This window comes from Macaca thibetana, chromosome 3 (genome assembly GCF_024542745.1).
Source record: "Macaca thibetana thibetana isolate TM-01 chromosome 3, ASM2454274v1, whole genome shotgun sequence".
In the NCBI taxonomy this organism is placed as follows: Eukaryota; Metazoa; Chordata; class Mammalia; order Primates; family Cercopithecidae; genus Macaca; species Macaca thibetana.
This window is the reverse complement of record NC_065580.1, coordinates 93,197,107-93,220,700: the sequence shown is the minus strand read 5'-3', so window position 1 is coordinate 93,220,700 and position 23,594 is coordinate 93,197,107. Positions and strand designations below refer to the sequence as shown.

The window sequence follows — 23,594 nt, the reverse complement described above, 5'->3', positions numbered from 1 at the left end:
TTCTCTTCCTTCTTTCATTCCTGTCTGCCTCTATTAAAGATAATTTTCTCTGGTGATATGATTTAGTTTCTTGCTTCTTATTTTTTTTTTGGTATCAATTGTATGTTTTTTGGTTTGAGGTTGCCATGAGGCTTGCAAATACTATCTTAAAATTCATTATTTTAACGTGATAACAACAACACTATTTGCATAAACAAAGAAGCAAAAAGAAAACTAATAAAAACTCTTGACTTTGTCCCCAGCTTTTTAACCTTTTGTGGTTTCTATTTATATCATATAGTGCTATGTCTTGAAAAATTGTACTTATTATTTTTGATTGGTTCATCATTTAGTCTCTCTACTTAGGGTAAGAGTGGTTTACATATAACAGTTACTGTGTTATCAGATTCTGTGTTTTTCTATGCACTTACTATTACCAGTAAGCTTTATACCTTCAGGTGACTATTTATTGCTCATTAATGTCCTTTTCTTTCTGATTGTAGTACTCCATTTAGCATTTCTTGTAGGACAGATCTGTTATTTATGAAATCTGTCAGCTTTTGTTTATCTGAAAAAGTCTATTTCTTCTATATGTTTGAAGGATATTTTTGCTGGATATACTATTCTAGGGTGAAAGGTTTTTTGTTTTGTTTTCCAGCACTTTAAATATGTCATGCCACTCTCTCCTGGCCTGTAAGGTTTCCACTGAACAGTCTGCGGCTGGAAGTATTGGAGTGCCATTGTATGCTATTTACTTATTTTCTCTTGCTGCTTTTAGGGTCCTTTCTTTATTCTTGACCTTTGGGAGTTTGATTATGAAATGCCCTGAGGTAGTCTTTTTTGGGTTAAATCTGCTTGGTGTTCTATAACCTTCTTGTGCTTGGATATTAATATCTTTATGTTTGGGAAGTTCTCTGTTATTTTCCCTTTGAATAAGCTTTCTACCCCATCTCTTTCTCTGCCTCCTCTTTAAGTCCAATAACTCTTAAACCTATCCATTTGAGGCTGTTTTCTAGATCCTATAGTTGTGCTCCATAGTTTTTCATTTTCTTTTGTCTCCTCTGACTATGTATTTTCAAATAGCTTGTCTTAAAGCTCACTAATTCTTTCTTCTGTTGATCAATTCTGCTATTAAAGGACTCTGATGTATTCTTCAGTATGCCAATTGCATTTTTAAGCTCCATAACTTCTGCTTGATTTCTTAAAATTATTTCAATCTGTTTGCTAAATTTATCTGACAGAATTCTGAATTCCTTCTCTGTGTTATCTTGAATTCTTTGAGTATCCTCAAATAGCTATTTTGAATTCTCTGTTTGAAAGGTCACATATCTCTGTTTCTCTAGGATTGGTTTCTGGTAACTTATTTAGTTCATTTGGTGAGGTCACGTTTTCCTGGATGGTGTTGATGCTAGCAGATGTTCTTTGATGTCTGGGCATTGAAGAGTTAGGTATTATTGTAGTCTTCATTGTCTGGGCTTATTTGTAGCTATCCTATTGGGAAGGATTTCTAGGTACTTGAAAGGATTTAGGTGTTGTAATGTAAGCTGTTTGTTCTTTAGGGGGCACCCCCCACCCAGTAATGCTGTGGTTCTTGCAGAATCATAGAGGTACTGCCTTGATAGCCTCGGAAAGGATCTGGGAGAATTCTCTGGATTACCAGGCAGAGCCTCTTGTTCTCTTCTTTTACTTTCTCCCAAACATACAGAATCTCTCTTTCTGTTCTGAGTCACCTAAAGCTGGGAGTGGAGTGACACAAGCACCCCTGTGGCCACCACCACTATGACTGCACTGGGTCAGACCTGAAGCCAGCACAGCACTGGGTCTTACCCAAGGCCTGCTGTAACCACTCCCTGGCCTATGTTTGCTGAAGGCCCTGGGGCTCAACAATCAGCAGATGGCAAAGCCAGCCAGGCCTGTGTCCTTTCTTTCAGGGTGGTGAGGTCCCCAGGGTAGGTCCAGAAGTGCCATCTGGGAGTTAGGGATCAGAGTGAAAAACCTAGAAGTCTACCTTGTAGTCTATTGTCTTGTGACTGGGCAGACACTCAACCTACAAGATGTGGTCCTTCTCATTCTTCCCTCCCCTTTTCAAAAGCAGAGAATCCTCACCCTGTAACTACTGCCCACCCTGCTCCCCAGTAGCCTTAAGGAGTGCTACCAGACCACCATGGATGTTCCCTTAAGGCCCTAGGTCTCTTAAGTCAGCTTGTGGTGAATGCTGTCTGGCCTGAGACTCACCCTTCAGGGCAATAGGCCTCTCTCTGGCCCACGGCAGGTCCAAAAATGCCACTTATGAGTTAAGTCTTAGAATCAGGGAACCCAAGATCCCACTTGGTGCTCTACCCCCTTGTGGCAGTGTTGGTACCTAAGGTGCAACAAGATACAGCCCTGTTTACTTTTCCCTCTGCTTTTCTCAAGCAGGAGTTTTGCCCCATAGCCACCACCGCTGGTAATGTGCTGAGTCTCACCTGAAGCCAGCAAGTCTCAGAGGCTCACCCAAGGCCCTTGACATAGTACCTGGATATCACTACTGGTTATTCAGGGCCCAAGGGCTTTTCAGTTAGCATGTGATGAATGCTGCCAGGACTGGTCCTTTCACTCAAGGCAATGGGTTCCCTTCTAGCCTAGGATGTGTCTAGAAATGTTGTCTTGGAGCTTGGGCCTGGAATGGGGACCTTATGACTCTGACTAGTGCCCTATCCTGCTGTAGCTGAACTGGTATCCAAGATGTAAGGCAAAGTCCTCCCCACTCTTCTGTCTTCTCTCCTCAAGCAGAAAGAAAAAAATCTCTTTTGAAGCTATGACTTGTGCAGCCTAGGATTAGGAGAGGGGCGAAGCCAATACTCCCTTGGCTGCCTCAGATGGTATCTCAGTATGTCACATGTCCCCTCAGTCCACTAGGTCTCTGGGCCTTGTTCAGCCCTAGGACTTGCCTAAGAGTTGCAGTCCTTGAGGCCTAGACTGCCTTTCAAGTTTGGCCCTCGGTGGTGAGGTTTGTGGCCACTCAAGTTTGGACTGCTGGGATTGACAATTCCCCTTGGGCTAGGGCTGGTTTAAATGCTCCCTCTATGAGTGGGCATCAGCTGAGTTTAGTCTGGTTTTTCTTTCTCCTCTAACAGGACCGTACTGAGTTCAATGCCCCACAATTGATGCGTTCTCCTTCTCCCAGTGCCCAGAGACATTCTCTGCGCGACACCACTGCTGCTGTGGATAGGGGAGGGGTAGCATCATGATTCAGGACTGATTTTTAATTTCTTCAGTGCCTCTTTCAGTGATATGAAGTTAAAACCAGGTACTATGTGTGCTTACCTGAGTTTTGATTCTTATGAAGGTATTTTTTGTTTTTTCTTTTCTGTGCAGATAGTTGTTAACTTGGCATTTGTGGTGGCTATGGGGCAAAACTCCTGCTTGAGAAAAGCAGAGGGAAAAAGTTGTTAACTTGCCAGGGGGACCATTGGAGGAGCTTTCTATTCTGCCATCTTGCTCTGCCTCTCACCCACTTTCTTTTTCTTCCTTTTCTTTCCTCTAACCTCTTCATTCCTTCCCTTTCTAGATACTCCCCTCTGGCAATGCATGCTTATCTAATTATACTCTTGCTTTAAAAATCCCAGAGGCTGATCTTTAAACAAATGAGGCAGGGAGCCCCCATTGCAGAATCCTCCTGGTTAGAAGGAATCATGAACAACGAATCCATCATCTAGCTGAAGTTAAGATGACGCCAAACAGACCTCCGGACAGGCGGTTACCTGAGATAGCCATCAGAACAAGACACACAGACCGTACACCACACACCACTCCCACATATCTCCCATACCAAGTTTCTCTTTAAAAACTACTGTGATAAATTTTAAAATTCAAGATGGTACCTTCAAATGCTAGCTCACCATCTTATTGGTTTACTGGCTTTTTGATGAACTGACTTTTCTTCCCACCACCCTTGTCTTTCCTGTCTGGCTTTTGAGTGGTGAGCAGCCAAACCAGGGCTCACTTACATTATCGGTGCCCCTAGTATGGGTTCTCAGCACAGCCCATATTTCTTTTTGGAAACCTCATCACACTTACATTCTTTATTTAATATCTGTTTTCCCTTCCATAGTGTACTGCACAAGAGGGCAGGGATCATATCTATCCTTTCACTTCTTTCTCACGAGCTTTCCCTGACTTATCTATGATACTCAACCCATTTTTGTTTGAAGAACGAAGGCATCAGTTGACCGCAATTTCTCTTTGTTCTTTGACTTGACCCTAGTTTTGGGAAGCCCACTTGTGATGCGTGGTTTCTAGAAATCAGAGTATGTGGCTCTTTTCTGGCTCAGCTCCTCTCGGTTTTTGACCTCTGTGGACTTTCCCTTACCCAGAAGAACTCCTCCCCTGGAGGAAGAAGTCTGTAGCGGGTAGGGTGGGGAAAAGCTTTATAAGGAGACAGAACTTTTATACTGCAGGGGTTAGAAAGGGGAAATCTGCACCAAATTCCCAGTGTCGTGTTGAGATGGATAAGCGAGGCCATGTTGAATTGTCCAGATTGCCTCTCTCACTACCACTCTAGGTGGGGGAGGGGAGAGGGCAGATGAAGATTACTGCCAGTGGCAAAGGAAATGGAGGTAGGTGTACATGCACTGGCTATTCATTGCCTTCTCTGGAAGTCCTTTGAATGTTTCTTTCTAATTGCTATTTTTCCTTAAGATGAAGATACATAAAAACACAGAATGAGTGATTTCCCCTAACACTATATGACTACAAGAATTGAGGTGTCTTCCTATCTTTCTTATCTTTGATCATCTATATATATTTTTTTTGCTCAAAAAATATTTACTGGGGCCTTCATTGGTCAGGTTTGGGGCCATGGGTACAGGATGCAAAGATTAATATAGGAAAGAGTCTTTTTTAAAAAAAATTATTGATTATTATTATTATTATTATTATTTTGAGACAGAATCTCCCTCTGTTGCCCAGGATGGAGTGCAGCCCCAGGGTCTACCTCCCGGGCTCAAGTGATTGTCATGTCTCAGCTTCCTGAGTAGCTGGGATTATAGGTGTGCCACCACGCCCAGCTAATTTTTGTGTTTTTAGTAGAGATGGGATTTTGCCATGTTGGCCAGGCTGGTCTCCTGACCTCAAGTGATCCTCCTGCCTCAGCCTCCCAAAGTGCTGGGATTATAGGCGTGAGCCACTGTGCCTGTCTTGTCTTTTTTTTTCCCCTGAAATTAGTTTTAAGTCATGAAAGGAGTCTGCTCTCTTGAGGCATCCACATGCTGGCTGAGAAGAAAAAAACCGTTGATTTTAAGGTGTGGTACAATGTGGTAGATGCTTTGACAGGTAGATAGGTGCAGTGCTTTAGGAACCCAGAAGAGGGAGGCAGAACTTCTAGTTATTATTTGGAAGCTTGTACATTGTTATGCCTTGTACAGTGGTTGTATAGTCCCAAAGACTTTGATCGCATGTTTATAGATATTCCCTATATTAACATGTTTTGGAATTTTCTACATCATCCCTCAGTTCTTGGGAGGCAATGGGACTTACAAGTTAAGAGTAGGGGACCTGTAGGTAGGTAGACTTGGATTTCAAATCTGGGCCCCTGCCTGACCTTCCAGCTGGGTGACTGAGATAAATCACTTAGACTTCCACAACCAGAAAGCAGTGTGCAAGTGCTGGGGTTAAATGACGTGATGGATGCAACACCTTTAATGATGCCTGGCATGTAGTAGGTGCTTATATATATATATATAAAATGTGATTGATTATAGCTTTTTTTTGGTGGTGGTGGTGGCAGTGACATGAAACTTGTTTTTATTAAGCTTCACGTGACACACACAGACTAAGTTGCTGAATTTTTAAAAATGTGATTTATTAGTATAAAAACCATTTATACATTATATAAATACAATATAAATATTTCTTTAAAAAATATGTATAAGTTAGCCATTTATTTGAGGTAAGCCTACACTTTCCAAGAAATGATCTGGCTCTGAAACAAAGGATATTCAAACTACATAGCCACTTTCCATTATTATTTCAAAACTAATACATAAAATATTTCAAGTGGTACTTCATAAAAATATAAATATCACTTACATAAATTAACTCAGCTTCACATATTTAAATATTAATAAATTAAAAATAATTAAAATAGTGTCCTAACGCTCATACTTTTAGTTCTCCATAGAGAACAACATAAGTTCTGTGCCCAGTGGACAGGTTTCTGACCAGAAGAAGGAATGTCCATGAACAACAACACTCTGAGGTGCCCATGTTACATTTGCCGAAGAGCCCTCAGGCTGGACTGCAGGAACTCCTTAAAGCTGCGCAGGATGAGATGCGTCGTCATGTCCTGCAGCCACTGGTTCTGTGCCTGCAGCTTCGTCAGCAGGCTGGCATTTGTGGTTGGTTCAGGGGTGGTTATTGCATCTAGATTCTTTGCCTGAAGGAAAATGAAAGCAAAAAGGATTGTTTAAATATTGAATAAATCCTTTGCAGTGGAGGGATGCTCTGGGCTATGGGATGATGTTCAAATGTGAAATGTGGGGTGAATGAGATTAACTGGGGTGCCTGCTCTGAGTAGGATCCTTCCATAGCAATGAACTTCTTCTTTTTTTTTTTTTTTTTTTTTTTTGAGGCAGTGCTCACTCTGTCACCCAGGCTGGAGTGCAGTGGTGCACAGCAACCTCCGTGTCCTGGGTTCAAGCGATTCACGTGCCTCAGCCTCCTGAGTAGCTGGGTTACAGGTGTGCGCCACCATGCCTGGGTAATTTTTTTGTATTTTTAAGTAGAGATGGGGTTTTACATTGTTGGCCAGGCTGGTCTTAAACTCCTGGCCTCAACTGATCCACCCACCTCAGCCTCCCAAAGTGCTGGGATTATATCAGCACTGTGCCTGGCTCACAGCAACTAACTTCTAATCATCCCTTTGCTGTTCTGTCTCCCATTAGACCACAAACATCCTGAGGGAAGCACCACTATCTTTTTGTTTGTTTGGTTTTGTGTTTTTGTAGCAATGGGGTCTCGCTATGTTGTCCAGGCTGGTCTTGAACTCCTGGCCTTAGGAGTTCAAGGAGTTCTCACCTTAGGCTCCCAAAGTTTAGAGAATACAGGCATGAACCACCAAGCCTGACCAGCATCACTATCTTATTTGTTTGTATTCTGTCATATGAAATAATGCCTGGCACATAGTTCATATTTAGTATATGAATGAAGAACCCATACTTAAAGGCATTTTAATATGAGTTCTTCAGTGGCCTCTAAATCTAATACTTTTCTCCAGTTTCCCTCTCACCATCCCTTTAGGATCTGTCGAAAGACCAGTGATCTGGTGGTGTAAAGAGGACTGGGAAACATCTTTCCATAGACCCACCAGATGGGATAAGTAACTTGTGGAAGGCCTTAAACCTCCAAGTGTGGTCCTGGAATTCTGCAGCATCACCAGGGATATAAGCCTGCTAGAAATATGACCCTCAAACCCACCCAAGGCCTGCCAAGTCAGACTCTACACCACAGCAAGATGCCCAGGGAATTCCCATGCACGTTCACATAGGAGAAACCCTGGCTTAAGGCAAACAAGTAGAAATGGCAGAGGCAGGATCAGCACCAAGGGTTTCCTTCTAGGCCCCTACTTATTGAGCTTTGGCTCCTCCACATGCTAGCCAGCAACTCTTTACTCCCTGCTGTTTGAATAGCCAGCTACTGGTGGCCAAAGCCCTTGGTACCTCTTTCCAGCCTTGAGTCTCTGACCGTTTCTCTGAACTAACTCTCTGGTAAAAGGTAGGAAAAAGAGTTGAAACAACTACAATGAGAAGAATGCCACTTGACAATAACTAAAATCTTAAAATCATTTTATGCCCCTTGGTTTTTGTTTCTGTGGATCACTGGGTGGGGATGGATGTACTTCTTTCTGCCCCCCCCCCTTTTTTTTTTAATCTCTTGCACTATTAAAAATTGATGTTAAAATCCACCTCAGTTAATATAGTTTAAAGTACAGTTATTGATGTCCTTTGCAGAAGAGAGCCAACCAAACAAAAAAAGATTTAACGGTAACTATCAGAAACTATTTCTCAGACTTTTTTGTTTACATGTAGCCTTCTCTTTTGGAAGTGGCATTGCATCCCTGAGTTGTCCAGGACACTGTCTTTGAGCCTGTCTTCTCCCACACCAAGGTGAGGGAAGGAGGACACACCCACCTTTTTCTGCAGGAACTGGATCAGGACTTTTGTACTCATTTGCACAGCTCTGGCTTGCTCCTCACTACTCTCAAACCTGTTCTGGAGGTACTCTAGGTATACCTCAAACTCCAAAAGACCAGTGATGATTTTCACCAGGCAAGTGTCCTAAGAGGAAAGATGGTGGGAAAATTGGTTATCGCCAGGAGATAGAATCAATTTGAAAAGTTAAAACTGCCACAATTTGACATATTTTCCCTCTGCTCATCTAGAGAACTTCAAGTACCTCTTAGGCAGCATGTTTTGGGACATTGGACAGCATCATTTTAAATAACCAGACAATCAGAGGCTCCATGTAATTAGTTTTACCCAAAGCCCAACAGATGCTAGAATGTGGCAGTGGGGATCCTTCTCTGATTCTCCCCCTTGATGTTCTTCCTACACTCTTGCCCGTGTCAATGCTCGGCTGGAACCTCCTTTTATAAAATAATCAGAAGTCAGTGCAGGTTATCTCACTGTGGAGAATGAGCTGGGCATGGAGGGAGGGCAGACCTGAACCCTGCCAGGGGCAGCCAGAGAGGGAAAAGGCCCTGAGATCACCTTACCCAGGATGAACTAATTAAACCTGTGGGAGTTTTAAACATTTGACAGTTGTTAAAATCTCAACACGGTGGGACCATCTCTGGCCATACCTGTCCAAGAATAAACTACCTTTAAAAAAGCTTGAAGTTGGCCTCCTCATGAAATTTACATAACATTCTTTACATTTACCCCCTTTTTATTGCTGCCTGGATCTATATGTATACAGGCACTGCAAGCAAGAGGGTGAAGTTTTGCCTAAGGAATAGTGAAAAGTGAGTGTGACAAGTTGGTACCTCATTGAATCCAGATTGGAAGCATCCATCTTTTTCAGCCATCTTTGGAAGGTTCAGGTTGTTTTCTGCCAGTGCCTCTTTGCTGCTTTCACACATGTTACTCCTGTTACATGTCTGGGAAAGAATACCAGAATCGTTATCACCTAAGTGCCCCTATAACAAACACCACTAGAGGGCCTTTGCATTGTTCAACCACAGCCAGGAAAGTCTCTAAGAAAAATGAAGCCACAACTCATTGGCATCCTGGCAAGCAAATTCCAGTGGAGTGGGGGCACACTTGGGTTCAGTTCCAAGCTCACCTGTGACTTCAGGTGTGTTACTTAATCCTGAGTCTCAGTTTCCTTATCTCCAAAAACCTTCCTTGCAAATGTTGAAGATTAGACACAATACTTATTTAAAGTGCCTGGCACACAGTAGATATTTAATAACAGCAATTTTGACAATAGTTAGGTGAATATAATTCAAACCATAGAATGTTCCAGCTGGAAGGACCTATGAGATCACCTAGTCCACCCCCAGTTTTACTGATGGAGTCCAGAGGTGGTAGGGAATTTACCCAAGATCACGAGGCTGGTTTGGCAGAACCAGAATTCGAGTGTGGGCTCCCAATCTCCTCTCCTGTGTTCTTTTCTTTCTACCAAACAGGACCAAAATACCTTGCATTGAAAGTGGGGAGGTGCTTTAACCTATTTATGATTTGCCACTTTGGTGGGCTCTGAGGTATGAATCTTAGCTGGAATGGCTTTGAGGAATCCTAACCATTGAGTTTACATAAGCAAAAAGTACTGCAACTGCTCTGAGAAGCTGAACATGCCTTTCAGGTGGCACTTTTCTAGTCCTTCCAAAGCCCAAGGGACAAAAAGGAGCTTAACAGACCTTATGTTTTGGAAAGGGAAAAGGAAGCCCTGAGAAGCAATGACCCTCAGCTCATGCCAAGGGTGGGCATGGGTTTCAGACCCATTCTGCATTTTCCAGAAAGGAAAGGAACCTCCTGAGACCAGCAAAGGATAAATACAGAAGTCAGTCTAGTCGGCCCCATTGGCCTCAAATCTACAGTGCCCTAGAACCTAGCAAAGACCTCCTAATGCGGGCAGCCCCGTCCACAGACAGGGGCAAGGGGAACGCATGCGCACACGGGCCATTCAGCCCCTTTGCCAAGCCTACCCACCTCCTTTCTCAGGGCTGAGATGCCGTCGAGGATGTACCGAATGTGTTTGTCAATTCGTTCTGAAGAGGTCAGTGGCTGGCTGTGTGGGGCGGCTACATCTTTGGAATCTTCTCCTGGGAGTACTGGGGCGGGGAAGGCAGCAGGCAACACCAGGAGCAGCCCCAGGGAGAAGGCAACTGGACCGAAGGCGCCTGTGCCGGAGGGGAGCGAGCGGCGGGGTGAGCTGACAGCACAGCTGGGAGCCTGCCTCTGCTGCTGGCCGCCCGCCAGCCCTCCCTGGGCCACACACCCCTCCCTCACACAGGGCTCGACCGCCGCTGGCCGTTCCAGGGCTAGGGATTTCCTGCACTTACTTGTGGAGACGGAGTTCATATCTGGGTTCCTGGAGGGCAGATAGAGCTTCTCTTTCGTTCCTGGTGGGCTCGAGGGCAGAATGAGCCTCAGACATCTCCAGTCTCATATTTATTGGGGGTTGAGACTCTAATATTGAGACTCATGGGAAAATCCCACATTTGATAAATCTTTGTTGGAGGGTTAGGGTGGGGCCAGAGCGGGTGGGGCTGATTGGAAACATTAAGATTGTGCAATGTGACGTCCTTTAGCATCGCAAGACTCAACTAGGGGGAAAAGTGCAGCTTAGGTCGTCACTGAGGCTAGCGCTAAGAAGCAGAATCACTCTTCCTTTACTTTCTTTTTTTCTTTTATTAGTGACTCAGCACTTTGGCATGTCTTGACAGAGTAAAGCTGAAGTCATGCACGAAGTTTTACAAAGAGAAAAAAAATAAGCTAAAGCTATGTTTTTTGAAAAAAAAAAGTGACCAGATTAACAGGCTAGAATTTGGCATTCCAGTTAATTTGTATTTGTAAAAACCGAAGATGTTCTGAACTGAGTTTCCTCTGACTCCATCGCAGCCCCCCAGCCTGGAGTTAGGAAGAAGGTAATGCTACCAGTCGTCTGAGTTCTTCTGTGTTCTGGCTCTCCCTGTGAGCAGCTGTTGTACAACTGCCTGGCCACCCTCAAATTTCGTGCAGTTACTTCAAGGCGTCTCCAGGTGGAGTGTGTGACTCCTTTTTGCCACCGCATGGCTTCTGCCACTTTCCTCTTCACCTGCTTCAACCCACTTAGAGGAGGTTGGCTGCTACCCTGCCCTCTCCCAAGTGACCCCTTGGGAATCCTGCCAGTGAGGACTTTGCTCTCTGTGCCAGAGGCTTGCCTTGTGCTGCCAGTGCTCTCCCCATTGCCACCTGAGTCTCTTCACCACTGTTCCACTGGGTCTCCTGCAGCCCTGAAATTACTAAAGCCCACTTGGTTCAGGGCAGAAAGGCGGAGAATACAACTCACCTCTTTGTTGGGGATGTCAAAGGAGGACCTTGTGGCATCTTCTAGAGCTTGTGTTTATAGCTCCCTCTCCCTGTAAGTCTTGATTTGAAATCAGAAGAAGCTACAAGCAAAGTACGGATGTAGGCATGGCTCTGGGCTCTGAACCTGCTTCCCCACTGGCACCCAAAGATTTCTTATTGGGTCAAGCTTGTTCAGAAGCCGTCTTCCCTCAGAAGGTGTCTCTTGCAGGAGGATCCTTGGTCTCATGCAAATGGGCTCTAGGCTAGGCTGTCCCTGCAGTCTCCAGAGACCCAGACAACTCTGAGATAGCTTCAGGCTGAAACCAGACCCTTGCACAAAACCAAAACACTTATTTACCAAACATGGTGTTAACTTCACAGTCGGTTTCTTTGCTTTGCTAAGAAGAGATCTCTTCAAGATCGATAAAACAGTGACCTCTGTTGGGCATTTACTCAGGTTTTGTTTTGTGCATAACATTTCAGGACCCGCCTGTTGGGGAAAGTGAGGTCATCCATTCTTCACCGATTGTCTAAACAGAGAGACAGTGGTCTTCTGCCGCGGTGGGATTTTTTGGTGTGAAAATGAAAATGGGGGAGGATGGCTGGATGGTTTCACTTTTAGTGCTCTCTGGTCTTAAGCAACGTAGACGCTCCTGAACCAAGTTCTCTTTCCTGCATGAAACGAAGTCACTGCTCTCAGCTCCGCAGCCGTGCGTTGTGTTCTGTCTATGTAATGTGAGATTGCTTTTGCTCAAATATCTATTTTTTAGAAAATACAATTCAATAAATTTCAAGTACTTGAACTGAGTGACATAATACAACACACAGATTTATCTTTTCAATAAAAAGTGTTTTTTAAAATAGGAAGTTCGTGTTCATGATAAAATGTTCAAATAGGACATCAGGGCATACAGGGAAAAGTGTCTCCTTCCTATCCTGGCTCCTTTTTTTCAGAGGTAGCACCTAATCGCCTGTATTTTCAACCAAACCCTCTGTTATCCTAGCCTGGGAAAGATTTTCTCGTCTTCCCAGCTGTTTGATCCTGGCTGTTACATCAGGGATCTGTGCCCTTGTTTGTTCACCTATAAAACGGGGGTAATAATAGTTCTTCCCTTCTAGGGCTGTTGTGAACATGGAACATGATGGAATATAAAAAAAATCCTGGCGCATAGTAATCCCACAATACATGCTAGCTCTTTGAACATTCCTTGGCTCAGAGTCTCTGCCTTGGAGAACTCTTCCAGCTCGGCTCTATCAGTTCACCTGGTGTCTTGCCTATGAAGGAATTAGGACTGAGCCAGGCTTCTGTACCAGCAATGAGCTGGTCTCCCAATCATTTTCCCTAGAAAGAAATGAGATTCTGTGTTTTGTTGAAAATGCCTTATGGCACAAAGTGCAAAATGAAAAATAATAATAATTTTCTCTCTTTTTTGAGAACATTAAGATCCCCAAACCAGGTCTCTTGTTTTAGATAATTAGTCCAGCTTGTGTCTTGCTCCTACTAGACTTTTTCCAAGCCTTCCGCTAAGTGTTTTTATGTCAGAAGTCCACAGCCTTCCCTGTGCATGGTGATCGCCATTAATTCAAACTTCTGAGAGTGGCCCTCGAGGGTGAAGGGGCCTGTTGCTTCCGGGGTCAAGAAAGGGCAAACTGTGGGAATGCATGCATGTAGGGAGCCTGGGGACGCTGTCTGCCCCTGCACATCACAGCATGGCACTTTGTTAGTATCAATGCCTTGGGCTGGAATTTGCTTGTGGGAGAGATGAGCTCTCCCTTGCTCCAAAAACGTTAATGTAACATGCGCAATTCCGCAATGATAGTTTCCTTCCTTTGCATCTCAATGGATTTTTTGCTTGGAGAGCTCATTCCTTGTTTTTTCTTGTTTTGTTTTGTTTTTTTCTCTTGAGAAGGAGTCTTGCTCTGTCGCCCAGGCTGGAGTGCAATGGCATGATCTTGGCTCACTTCAACCGTCCCCTCCCAGGTTCAAGCAATTCTCTTGCCTCAACCTCCTGAGTAGCTGGGACTACAGATGCATGCCTGGCTACTTTTTGTATTTTTAGTAGAAACGGGGTTTTGCTATGTTGGCCAGGCGGGTCTTGAACTCCTGACCTTAGGTGATCCACCTGCCTCGGCCTCCCAAAGAGCTAGGATTACAAGCGTGAACCACCGTGCCCAACCCCTCGTTGTTTTTAAAGGGCAGTTTTAGGTCACAGCAAAATCGAGAGGAAGGTACAGAGATTTCCCATATATCCCTCCTCCCCGCAACTCTCCCCTGTATTTTAGTATGCATACGTGACCAGAAGAGGCTGCGCTGTCAGCATTTATAAACTAAATACTTTAGTTGCTGGATTGCATCATAGCTGATTTGAAGCGAGCACCAGCTGAGATCAAGAGAGTTCGGACAAATGGGAGTGCACAGGGAGGAAGCAGCAACTTGGCTTCCTATGCCACCCGTGTAGGACTGGCATGTCCTATCTGGATCTCCCAGAATTACCACCCATGACTGCTTTCCTACATAGTAGTAGAGTCCAGTTCAGAATCTAGTAATACATTTAAGACCAAGGGGGAAAAGTAGTTTCCATTTGGTACTTAAGCTCTCAGAAGGAGAAGTGTTCTCCACGTTTCAGGAGTTAAGATGTAGTGTTGTGCTCTTTCTCTATATTCTGGGGGTTGGAGATGGATGAGTCTGTGATTTAACAGGAGGGGGTACAGCAAGAAAAAACGGGAAGTCCGGGGTACTAGGGAACTTGCAGTTGCTGTCAGAATGTAGTTTCGCTTGTCACCAAGTCGTAAGAAGTTTGTAAACTGAAACAGTGGGTGACTTAACAGCTTCTTCTGGGATTGAGTCCCACTGAGCAGACACCAGGCTTGAAGAAGGCTCTGGGAAATGTCCTGCTTTGATGGTGGTATTACTTGAAGAGAGAATATTAGGGACATGTGGTATGTCAATTTGGAAAGCTCCAGCTCATGTTGGAGGGCAGCCAGGCCTGGTGACCAAAGCTGTTGACAGTTTCCTGCCTGGTCTGGTCTCAGTCCTGGCTTTGCAGCCTCAGCTCTGATGTCCTGTTGTAGCTCCTTGGTCTGATGAATTCTTGGTCTGGCCTCAGCTTTTCTGATGGGGAGGATGTGCAGGGGCTGGACCTAGCTCCTCCTAGACTAGGGAACGGACACATCTGCCCTGCTGTGTTTCTGATTCAAAACTCTATAGGGAGGTCATCTGTTCTGTGCCCTCATTATTTTGCTGTGTGACTTACCTTCCCCCTGCTGAAGTGGAAAATCCCAGGCATCTTGGGAGGGAAGTAGCCTTTCCCGGGCAAGAAGTGTAGACTCTCTTTGCCTTGGGATACCCCTATGCCCCTTTCCCTGGGTCTCTAGGCCTGGAAGAGAGTGCCCTGATTGCAGACTTTTCTGAAGCTGGTTTGCTGATGAGAAAAATTGCTTTGCTGATTCTGAAGAAGCCCCATTTGGCCCTGCCCCCATGGCTGGGTAGGTCCCTCAGACTGAGTTTCAGTGCTTTGCCTCTTCTCCATCTGTGGGATAGGCTTTCTATGGTGGTGGCTGCTGGTTCTGCTTTATAATTAGGAAACTTCCATTTGTCAGCTAGCAGTAATACGTTCATTTATTATCACGAGTCATTTGAGCCATCTTTGGTTTCTCCAAAGATCTCAGTTCTCTGAGTTCAGTGTCATAGGCAGAAACTAAGCATGCAAAGCATTGGCTGGTTTCCTCTACTCTTTTCCCTCAAAATTAAGGTACTAAGAACCCATTTGAAATCATCACATGTAATGGCCAGACCAGGGGATTCTACTGGCCTGGTTATGACGTCTTTTACCTCCCTTCCCTGCCCTTTTGGTTAGTTATTTGCTAGAGAGTGTCTTAGTCCCTCTGAACTAGCAAGCTGAATCCATGAAGAGGGTTAGGCTATTCTAGTCTTCATGGTGGAATAATTTCCACGACATGCTTTGGACATGTTGAGGACTCTGTAATTCTGAGACATTGGGATCCATCATTTCTGAAGATGGGTACACCTGGATTGATTTAAAATGTTACGGAAGAATTCAGATCCAGGTAAGCAAGTCAAAGAATCATAGGCAATTTCTTCAAGCTATTGAATTCTATGTTGTGTGTACCTATGTATGTGTGTGGATGTGTGTGGCACAGAGTGGAGCCCTTGGTCTATAGACCTACCATAGATATGGTTCCAAAGGGCGCTGCCCACCTCATATGAGTGTGGCCTTACAGGCCTGGGTACCCAGGAAGCCTGGACCGGCCATCTGCTGTCACTTTTCTCCCAGGCCTGCAGCTCTTCCTGTGCTACTGGATCTGTACAGTGGTCTATGTTGGAGCCACATTACTGTGTCCCCCAAGGGCACTGTGGGATTCCCTGTATTTCTCACCCTGGAAGCCATATTTTCTATGTGCTACTTTTCTGTGGGTGAGACAGGGGTTGGGGAGAGGTGGGGACAGAAGGGAAGTCACCCATCAGCTTGGAAAGTGATCTGGATGTGTGGAAATGGCTTCCTATTGCCAAAGGCTTGTTTGGGGGCTTGCTGCCTAAGCAGTTGCCATCAAGCCTCAGATCCTCCTATCTCTTTAGGACAACCAATAGAGAGGCTGTCATGCCCACTTCTTCTCTGTGTTAAGTTTGTTCACCATGGGCCCAGTAAAACTACTGAAGACACCAGTTATGCAGTCAGGGGCAGGGCAGGTGTCAGACGGAAATTTGGGTCCTGGGCTGTTTCTGTCTGACATTGTGTGGGCACTCAGTTGGCCAGGCTTGTAAAAGCCCTGTTGCCCTTCTTGACTTCATTTAGATTGCAGAATTCAGAAGGAAGTGGGGGTTTTATACTGCCAGCAAAAAATTTTGGCTGAATGTAGGGTTTCCCTGAATTAGGCTTGTCTTTTTACTGCATTGCCAAATCCTTGGCTTCTTGTGTTTGGGGAGTGTAGCTGTTGGCAGATGAGACTGCTCAGATGACGATGAACTGCGGATTTGGGGCAAAGTACTCTCCCACCTTAGGGGTTTGCTGAATTCCTTCCTAGCTCCAGGATTCTGTGGTTCTGTGGATCTTCATGAGCCATGCTTATTAATCAATAACCTACTCTTAATGGGACTATAGGAACAGGAGTCTCTAAATTAAGAAATACTTTTTGAAAGCCCAAAGCCTGATGCTGTCTTCTAGTTCCCACCCAAGGGCCTGTTAGTGGAAGTGCTTTGACTGGGCAGGGTGCCACCCATTTTGACATGCCCACATCTTGGTGGCCTCAGGGAGACTAAACTGATTCAGGAGATGCTAGAGCCCTGGTAAGGGTTGCCACCTGAAAGGAGGTAGCAAATTTCTTAATTATTATACAAGCTCAATTATTATGCAATTAATTATTTCTTAATTATTATACAGGCCGGCCCAGGCTTCCTGGGTACCCAGGCCTGTAAGGCCACACTCATATGAGGCATTCAAATTAAGTGTTTTTAATTTAAAAGCAAGTAATACATTTTCAATGTAGAAAGCAGAAAAGAGAGATAAACAAAAAGAAAAAAATTATAAAATACATAATCTTAGTACCCAGTAGTAATCATTGTTATCACTATGGTATAATCATTCTAGTCATTTTTACATTTTTTCATATGTATCTAGGTGTAATGGGAAAATGTCATCTATGGCATTTGACAATCTGCTTTCCCTATTTATACTCCTTTGTATGCATAATGTTCTGGATAACTCTGAGTAGAGGCGAGGTGAATAATGGCTATAGGTATACCAGTCAGAGTTCAGAGGGGAAACATCAAGTGAGGTTACAGATGACTCCTGCATATGCACACGATTCACTTGTTAAGGCACGGGGAAAGAGTTTATATCTTAATGGGGATAAGATGCATTTAACATAATCACTGGGTTTCCTGGAGGGGTTAACTTACCAGTTGTTCATGGAGCAGTGTAATCCCTAAATCAAGCTGTGCAAATTGTTTGGCATCATGAAAATGAGTTTGCAGTTCAGCTGAACTTTGCTTTTCAGCTGGTTCTGGGACATAGCCATGCTTTGGTTGGACCCCACGATGGGCATCAGTAGCTCATTGCTCTTCCTTGGTGGCAGGACGTATGGAGAGTGGTCATGAATGATGGCATCATCATCTCTTCTCATCTTGTGTGGTCCGTTACCTTTAATACATTGACATTTCTTATCGAGGTCTGTTTTGCAAAGCAAAAAAATGGACACCTTGATAAGGACTTTGTAGTCTTGCAACATTTCTCTCCTTTCCATCTCCAGGTCTGGTTGTATCTCCCTCAGGTGACCTTTCACTTATTGTGATTGTGTTCTTGTGCAAGAGAAACTACATTTCCTGTGGAAGCAGAAGGAAGACCCACCATGACGCAAAGAGCTTCTCTTGATAATGGTCAGGGAAGGAGTTTGAGTGTTTGGCCATGGTCTTGCTTGAGGATTCTGAGAAGCTAAAATGGGCTACCATTGGGTTTTTTTTAGCATTTCTTCTCTCTCTAGGGCTCATCAAAAATATAATAGTAAGCACCAATGTGGAATAGTTTTGAGGTACTGAGTGAAGTCCTGTGAGGATTCGTGGCCCTTGAATTCTATAACCACACCATTGTTTTCCTTCTAAGGTATTTTGAGTAATTGACATGTAGGATTAATCAGGTATTTAGTGGATGCCAGGTGCTGGGCTAGATGCTTTACACACATTAATTCATTTAAACTTCACTCTATGGAAGTGACTATTTTATTCTCACTTTATGGATAAGAAACTGAAGTTCAGAGAGGTTAAATGATTTCCCTGAGATGATGCATGATCCCAGAATCATGAAAAAGTTCATTAGTCTTTGGGAGAAGAGGTAAAATGGGGTCGGTAAATTGGGGGTAGGGTTGTTAGAAGAAGTGACATGATAAAAGTATTTCATCTGAGTGAGCATGAAGAAGACCCCAGGGGGTTGTAGTCTGGGAGGTGGGCTCAGAGGTTGTTGCAAACATCTCAGCGTGAGACCAGATGGAGAAGCCCAGGCATGGTTGTGCAGGAGCTGGCTGGCTCTGGTTCAAGAGAGCCAACTGTACTGATCTCTTCCCAACTCTACATTAAATGACTCCTGATGGTAACTTGAAATTAAGGTGGAAACATTACACCATGGAAATTGGCAAATGCTACAATCAGAGCCCTCCCTTCCCTCTGTTCCTCAGTTAGTTGTTAAATATCTTCCAGCACATAAGTGGGCCCAAGGAAATGAAAGGATATTTTGAAGGCAAAATCAATCCAATCCAGAGATTAGTTATATTGTATGAGTACTATTTGGGGAGTATAAGAAAAGGATGTATCAAAGCCATTAAGGATTATTTGATCTTCTCTCATTTCAAAGACAATTGAACACAAAGCTTTTTAAGGAAAGAGATTGTTCTGGTCAAAGTATGCTGCTTCTATACCTCAGAATGAAGGCTGCCACTTTTATAAACAGATAGGCACAGGCTGCCACCTGAATGAGGGAGAGTTAGGATGTGTGCAGGACACACCTTGTCCTACAGAATTATATGCACTCAGACTTCCCCCAGCCACATGCTGGATCATGGCTTGATGGATCAAGGCAGAGGCTGAGCCCAGCTCTTTTGAGCCATGGGATAAATTAGAGGCAGAAAATTAGTCACAGTGAGGGAGTTTGCTGCTGCAGAGCAGCCTAGGGATTTCTGCTTTGTCACTGTCTGTCCCATCCAGAGCTGACGATGAAGAGGCTGGCTTTGGGGCCCTGAGTGGACAGGATGAGGAGAGCCCTGAAGAGTTCTTAGGGTCTCTAAAGGATTGCTGCTTCTTAGATCATAAGTTTACTCTTAACTGTACCAGAATGACAGAACGTCACTTCTCCTCATATTATTCTTGGCATAGCATCTTTGCTGTGTCCTCCTTATGATTCATCTCCGTTACAGTTCTGTTACATATTTCTGCGATGTTGCATTAGAAGAACAAACAGTGTCCTTAAATCCAATTCCCTGTCCTCTTCTACCAGTACCCACTGATGACAGGAACCTGACTGGTACTTTACTGTGTGATAGCTAAACTTCAGAATATTGAGTAAAATGTAAAACTCCCTGGTAGAAATTTGGTTCCATTGCATGGCACAGCTCCCAGGCAGGTCACATGAGACTCTATGCTACAATTTTTTTTTCTCTCTCCAAAGCATGCCAGTCTTTTTAGAACAGTTTCAGTGCAGGGTAGAATGCCGTGACGTCTCTATGTTCTGAACTTCTGTCAAGACTCAGATCATGCCTCGATCCTCCCGGAAGCCTCTGCTGATCCATTTCCAGGAATAGTGTGGGTTCTCTTCTGGGCTCTCCCGCAGGGCCACGTACTGTACTAATCTGTTTCCGGGCAGTGTTGTGATGGCACAGGCTCTGGAGCCAAGCTGCCCAGGTTCAAATCCTTGTTCTGTATTTTCTAAGCTGAGGTCCACTGGGAAGTTATTTAACATCTGGGCTTAATTGTTCTCATTTTAAAAATGGAAGTAGCAGTTGCACCTTATGTCACAGAGTTGTCAGAACCTATGTAAAGTGCTTGGCATCTGCCTGGCACATTGTAGGAGCCCAGTAAACATGAGCTATTAATACTGTTATTATTTTCTCCCCAACTGATTGAGAGTTTCTTGAGGGCTCCATCTTTCTTGTGCTAAGGAATAGCATGAATTCAAGTACTTGGTTGGTGCACAGGATGGTAAATGAGTGAAAGGTGGGATTTCCTTGGAATTTATGGGTTGGAAATAATCATCAAAGATTTAGAAGTAAAGAACAGTTTAATTTATAAAATGTTCTTTGTATGTGTGCTTTTTAAAAGCCATATAAAATATTAAGCTTATTTGATTTACAAATTAGAAACAAAGGTCATCATACTTTATTCAAAAGTTAAGGAAAAAATACATGTACTTATTCCATATCACAGGCAGTATGGTTTACTAGGAAAAACATGCATTGCAGAGACAGACTTGGTTTAAATCCCAGCTCCATCATTTACAGCTTGTGTGGCTTTGGGCAAGGCACTTCAATTCCCTGTGCCTGCGTTTCCTCATTTGTAAACTGTGGCAAATAATACTTAACCATCTGGGGGTGGTTGTGGGAATTAAATGAAATCCTATCCATTAAAGACAGTTATTGGTATACGCTAAATTGGTGGTAGATGCTAATTGTTGTTGTTTTGTTGTTGATGTATTAGACAGAGGTGGGGCAAGGGAAACAGAGAGGAGAAGGGAAAAAGAGAGAAAAGCATCAACATAGACAAAACAAGAAGGGGAAAGACAGCTGGAAAAAAAAAAAAAAAAGCAAAACCCAAAATGGCCACCAAAAAATAAAGGCAAATAAAGTGGCTCATAGATTTCATTTGGTTTTGAAATGTTTTAAAATTGTTTTTTGTAGAGACAGGGTCTCACTATATTGCCCAGGCTGATTGTGAATTCCTGGCCTCCTAAAGCACAAGAATTACAGGCATGAGCCACCACACCCAGCCATTGTTTTAAAATGTTATATGTTAAGTTTCTAGTTTTTACATAGGTAACACATACCCATGGCACAAAATTAAAAAGATAACAAAGGGTACTTAGTAAAAAAATTACCAAAAAAAAAAAAATTACACTTCCACCATGCGTGAGCCATTAGGGGTAACTACTGGGTTCTTGTGATTCCTTCTAGAAATACTCCATGCATGTATAAGCAAAATATTCATATTTCCTAGGATTTATTTTTATTCTTCTACATAAGTGATGGCACATCAGTTACACTGTTCTACATTTTGCTTTCTTTATTGAATGTGTTTTAGCAATCATTTCTTATCAGGAGATGCAGAATTGCTTCTTCCTTTTTAGCTTTTGTATTCCATGTATTTAACCAGTCCACCATTAATGGGATTTTAGGTTGTTTCCAATCTTTTGTTATTACAGCCAAAGCGACAGTGAATAATCTTGTCCATGTGCGATTTCACACATGTGAGTGTATTAGTGAGATAGTTTCCTAGAATTTGAATTGCTGACTCAAAGGATATGGGCAGTTTTGAGATAGAGACAGACAGAGGTTGTACAAATTTAATACTCCCTCCAGTGATGTATGGGAACAGCTGTTCCTCATATGTTTGTCAGCATGATACTATCAGTTTTCTTGATCTTTGCCAGATTGCAGAGGGAAAAACATACCTCAGCGTAGTTTTAATTTGCATCTCTCTTGTATAAGTAGGATTGAGCACTTAGTCAGGTATTCAAGAACCATTTTTATTTTGTTTTCCATGAATTCCATGTTCATATCTGTTGTCTATCTTTCTGGTTATTGGTTATTGATCCTTTTCCATTGATTGAAAGCCCTTCTTAATATATTCCAAGAGGCAAACGTTTATTTTTCACATGTCTTTTAAAATTTATCATTCATCTTTCTGCTTAGTTTATAGTGCTTTTGCCATGCAGAAAGTTTTTGATTTATATGAAGCACACTATATATATCCTTTCTTGTATGCATCTAGATTTTGTGACATACTTAAAATGGCCTATTTAGTCTACTTTGACACAATAAAAATATTCTTCCAGGTTTTCTTCAAGTTTCTTTAAATAATAGGTTTTGAAATGTTGGGCAAATTCAGACTATGCTTGTCACACGACAAGATTAACTATTCTTGTTACACCTGATATAAATACACATACACGGGAAGAAATGTAGGTACCTCTGGAAGGTAGAATGAGAAACACTTCTTTTCCTCTTGTAGTTTTCTTTGTTTTCCAGGTTTTCAGCATTGATTATGTATTACTTTAGTACTCATAAAAATGTTAATTAAATGCAAGTTTATTTTGCCCATTTTAAACCTTTCTTTAAGATCCTTGGTTCCTGGATCTCTTCGTATGCTAGTGTTGCTTTGGAAACTGTCTGTTTGGCTTCTACCCAGAATAGCTTTGACTCACTCCAAATGACCTCTTGGTCATTGGCTAAATCCAATGAATCATCCTAGCCCTAAGCTTGACTTACCTGTAGCCCATCTGAAGCTACTGACCACCCCTTCCTGCTTGGCCTGCCTCCTTCCTCTCTCCCTGCTGCTCCTCCTTCTGGTGAATATTCCCTGGGCTGTTGCTCTAGCTGAGCCCTGTACAGTAATAGGGGACATTTCAGACGGTTCACTGTGAGCCAGGTGCTCTAAGTCTGTGTATATTATCTCATTTAGCCCTCATCACAATATTTCTTTTATCTTTTCTTGTCTTTTTTTTTTTTTTTTTTTTGAGACGGAGTCTCACTCTGTTGCCCAGGTTGGAGTACAGTGGTAAGATCTCGGCTCACTGCAACCTCTGCCTCTCTGGTAGCTGGGACTACAGGTGCCCACCACTATGCCTGGCTAATTTTTATATTTTTGGTAGAGATGGTGTTTCACCATTTTGGCCAGGCAGGTCTTGAACTCCTGACTTTGTGATCTGCCCACCTCGGCTTCCCAAAGTGCTGGGATTACAGGCGTGAACCATCATGCCCAGCCTCTCATCACAATATTTCTAAGGGAACTATGGCTATCAACTGGGTTTTTAGATGAGAAAATGGAGCATTACAAGAACATGCCCAAGAGCAACCAGATAGAAATGGGTAGAGCCAAGATTTGAACCCAGGGACTCTGATCATAGCCCATGCTAAACCAGGCACTCTTCTCTCTGTGCCTTCTGTGGGCCAACCCATCCTTGTGGGACTTTACCTACCTTTTCTCTTTAACGCAGACTACTCCCAAGTTTATGGCCCCGCCTCTGATTTCTGTCTTGCATTCTGGACAGCCCAGTGGCTGATCCACTTCCATGTGCCACAGATACCTTAAATTCAGCACGCCTATATCTCCTAAGATTTTCTGGAGAGATGGGGCTGTTATTTTTCATAGTTTCCAGTAGAAGAGTCTGGAAAATGAGAACACAGGGGACTTGAACTCAGGTATTCTATGAGGTTAGTGCTTTGCTTTATAATTAAGTTAGATTCAATTCATCAGCCTATTACAGGCCTTAATCCCTGACCTCAAGGAGTTTTTAATGATTCAGCGTGATTTGCATATCCTTGTTCTTTTAAGACCAATAAATCCTTTTGGAAGATTGGTTACCTTTT

At 43.3% G+C, this 23,594-nt stretch overlaps 2 protein-coding genes across 3 annotated transcripts in view; both read right to left on the bottom strand.

Moving 5' to 3' along the window:
- NUP42 (nucleoporin 42) overlaps positions 1-23,594 on the bottom strand; it is a 1,164,542-nt gene that overhangs the window by 459,768 nt on the left and 681,180 nt on the right. The window lies entirely within an intron of this gene.
- IL6 (interleukin 6) lies at positions 5,801-11,895 on the bottom strand. 2 transcript variants are annotated; one of them, XM_050783146.1, is made up of 5 exons: positions 10,523-11,372; positions 10,170-10,360; positions 9,002-9,115; positions 8,148-8,294; positions 5,801-6,394 (listed from the first exon to the last, which is right to left on the bottom strand). In XM_050783146.1, exons 1-5 carry the CDS (start codon positions 10,539-10,541, stop codon positions 6,227-6,229), a joined length of 639 nt encoding a protein of 212 aa, XP_050639103.1. In that variant the 5' UTR covers positions 10,542-11,372; the 3' UTR covers positions 5,801-6,226. The 2 variants fall into 2 exon arrangements, with proteins under 2 accessions (XP_050639103.1, XP_050639102.1); XM_050783145.1 differs by lacking the exon at positions 5,801-6,394 and having other exon boundaries at positions 6,401-8,294; positions 10,170-11,895.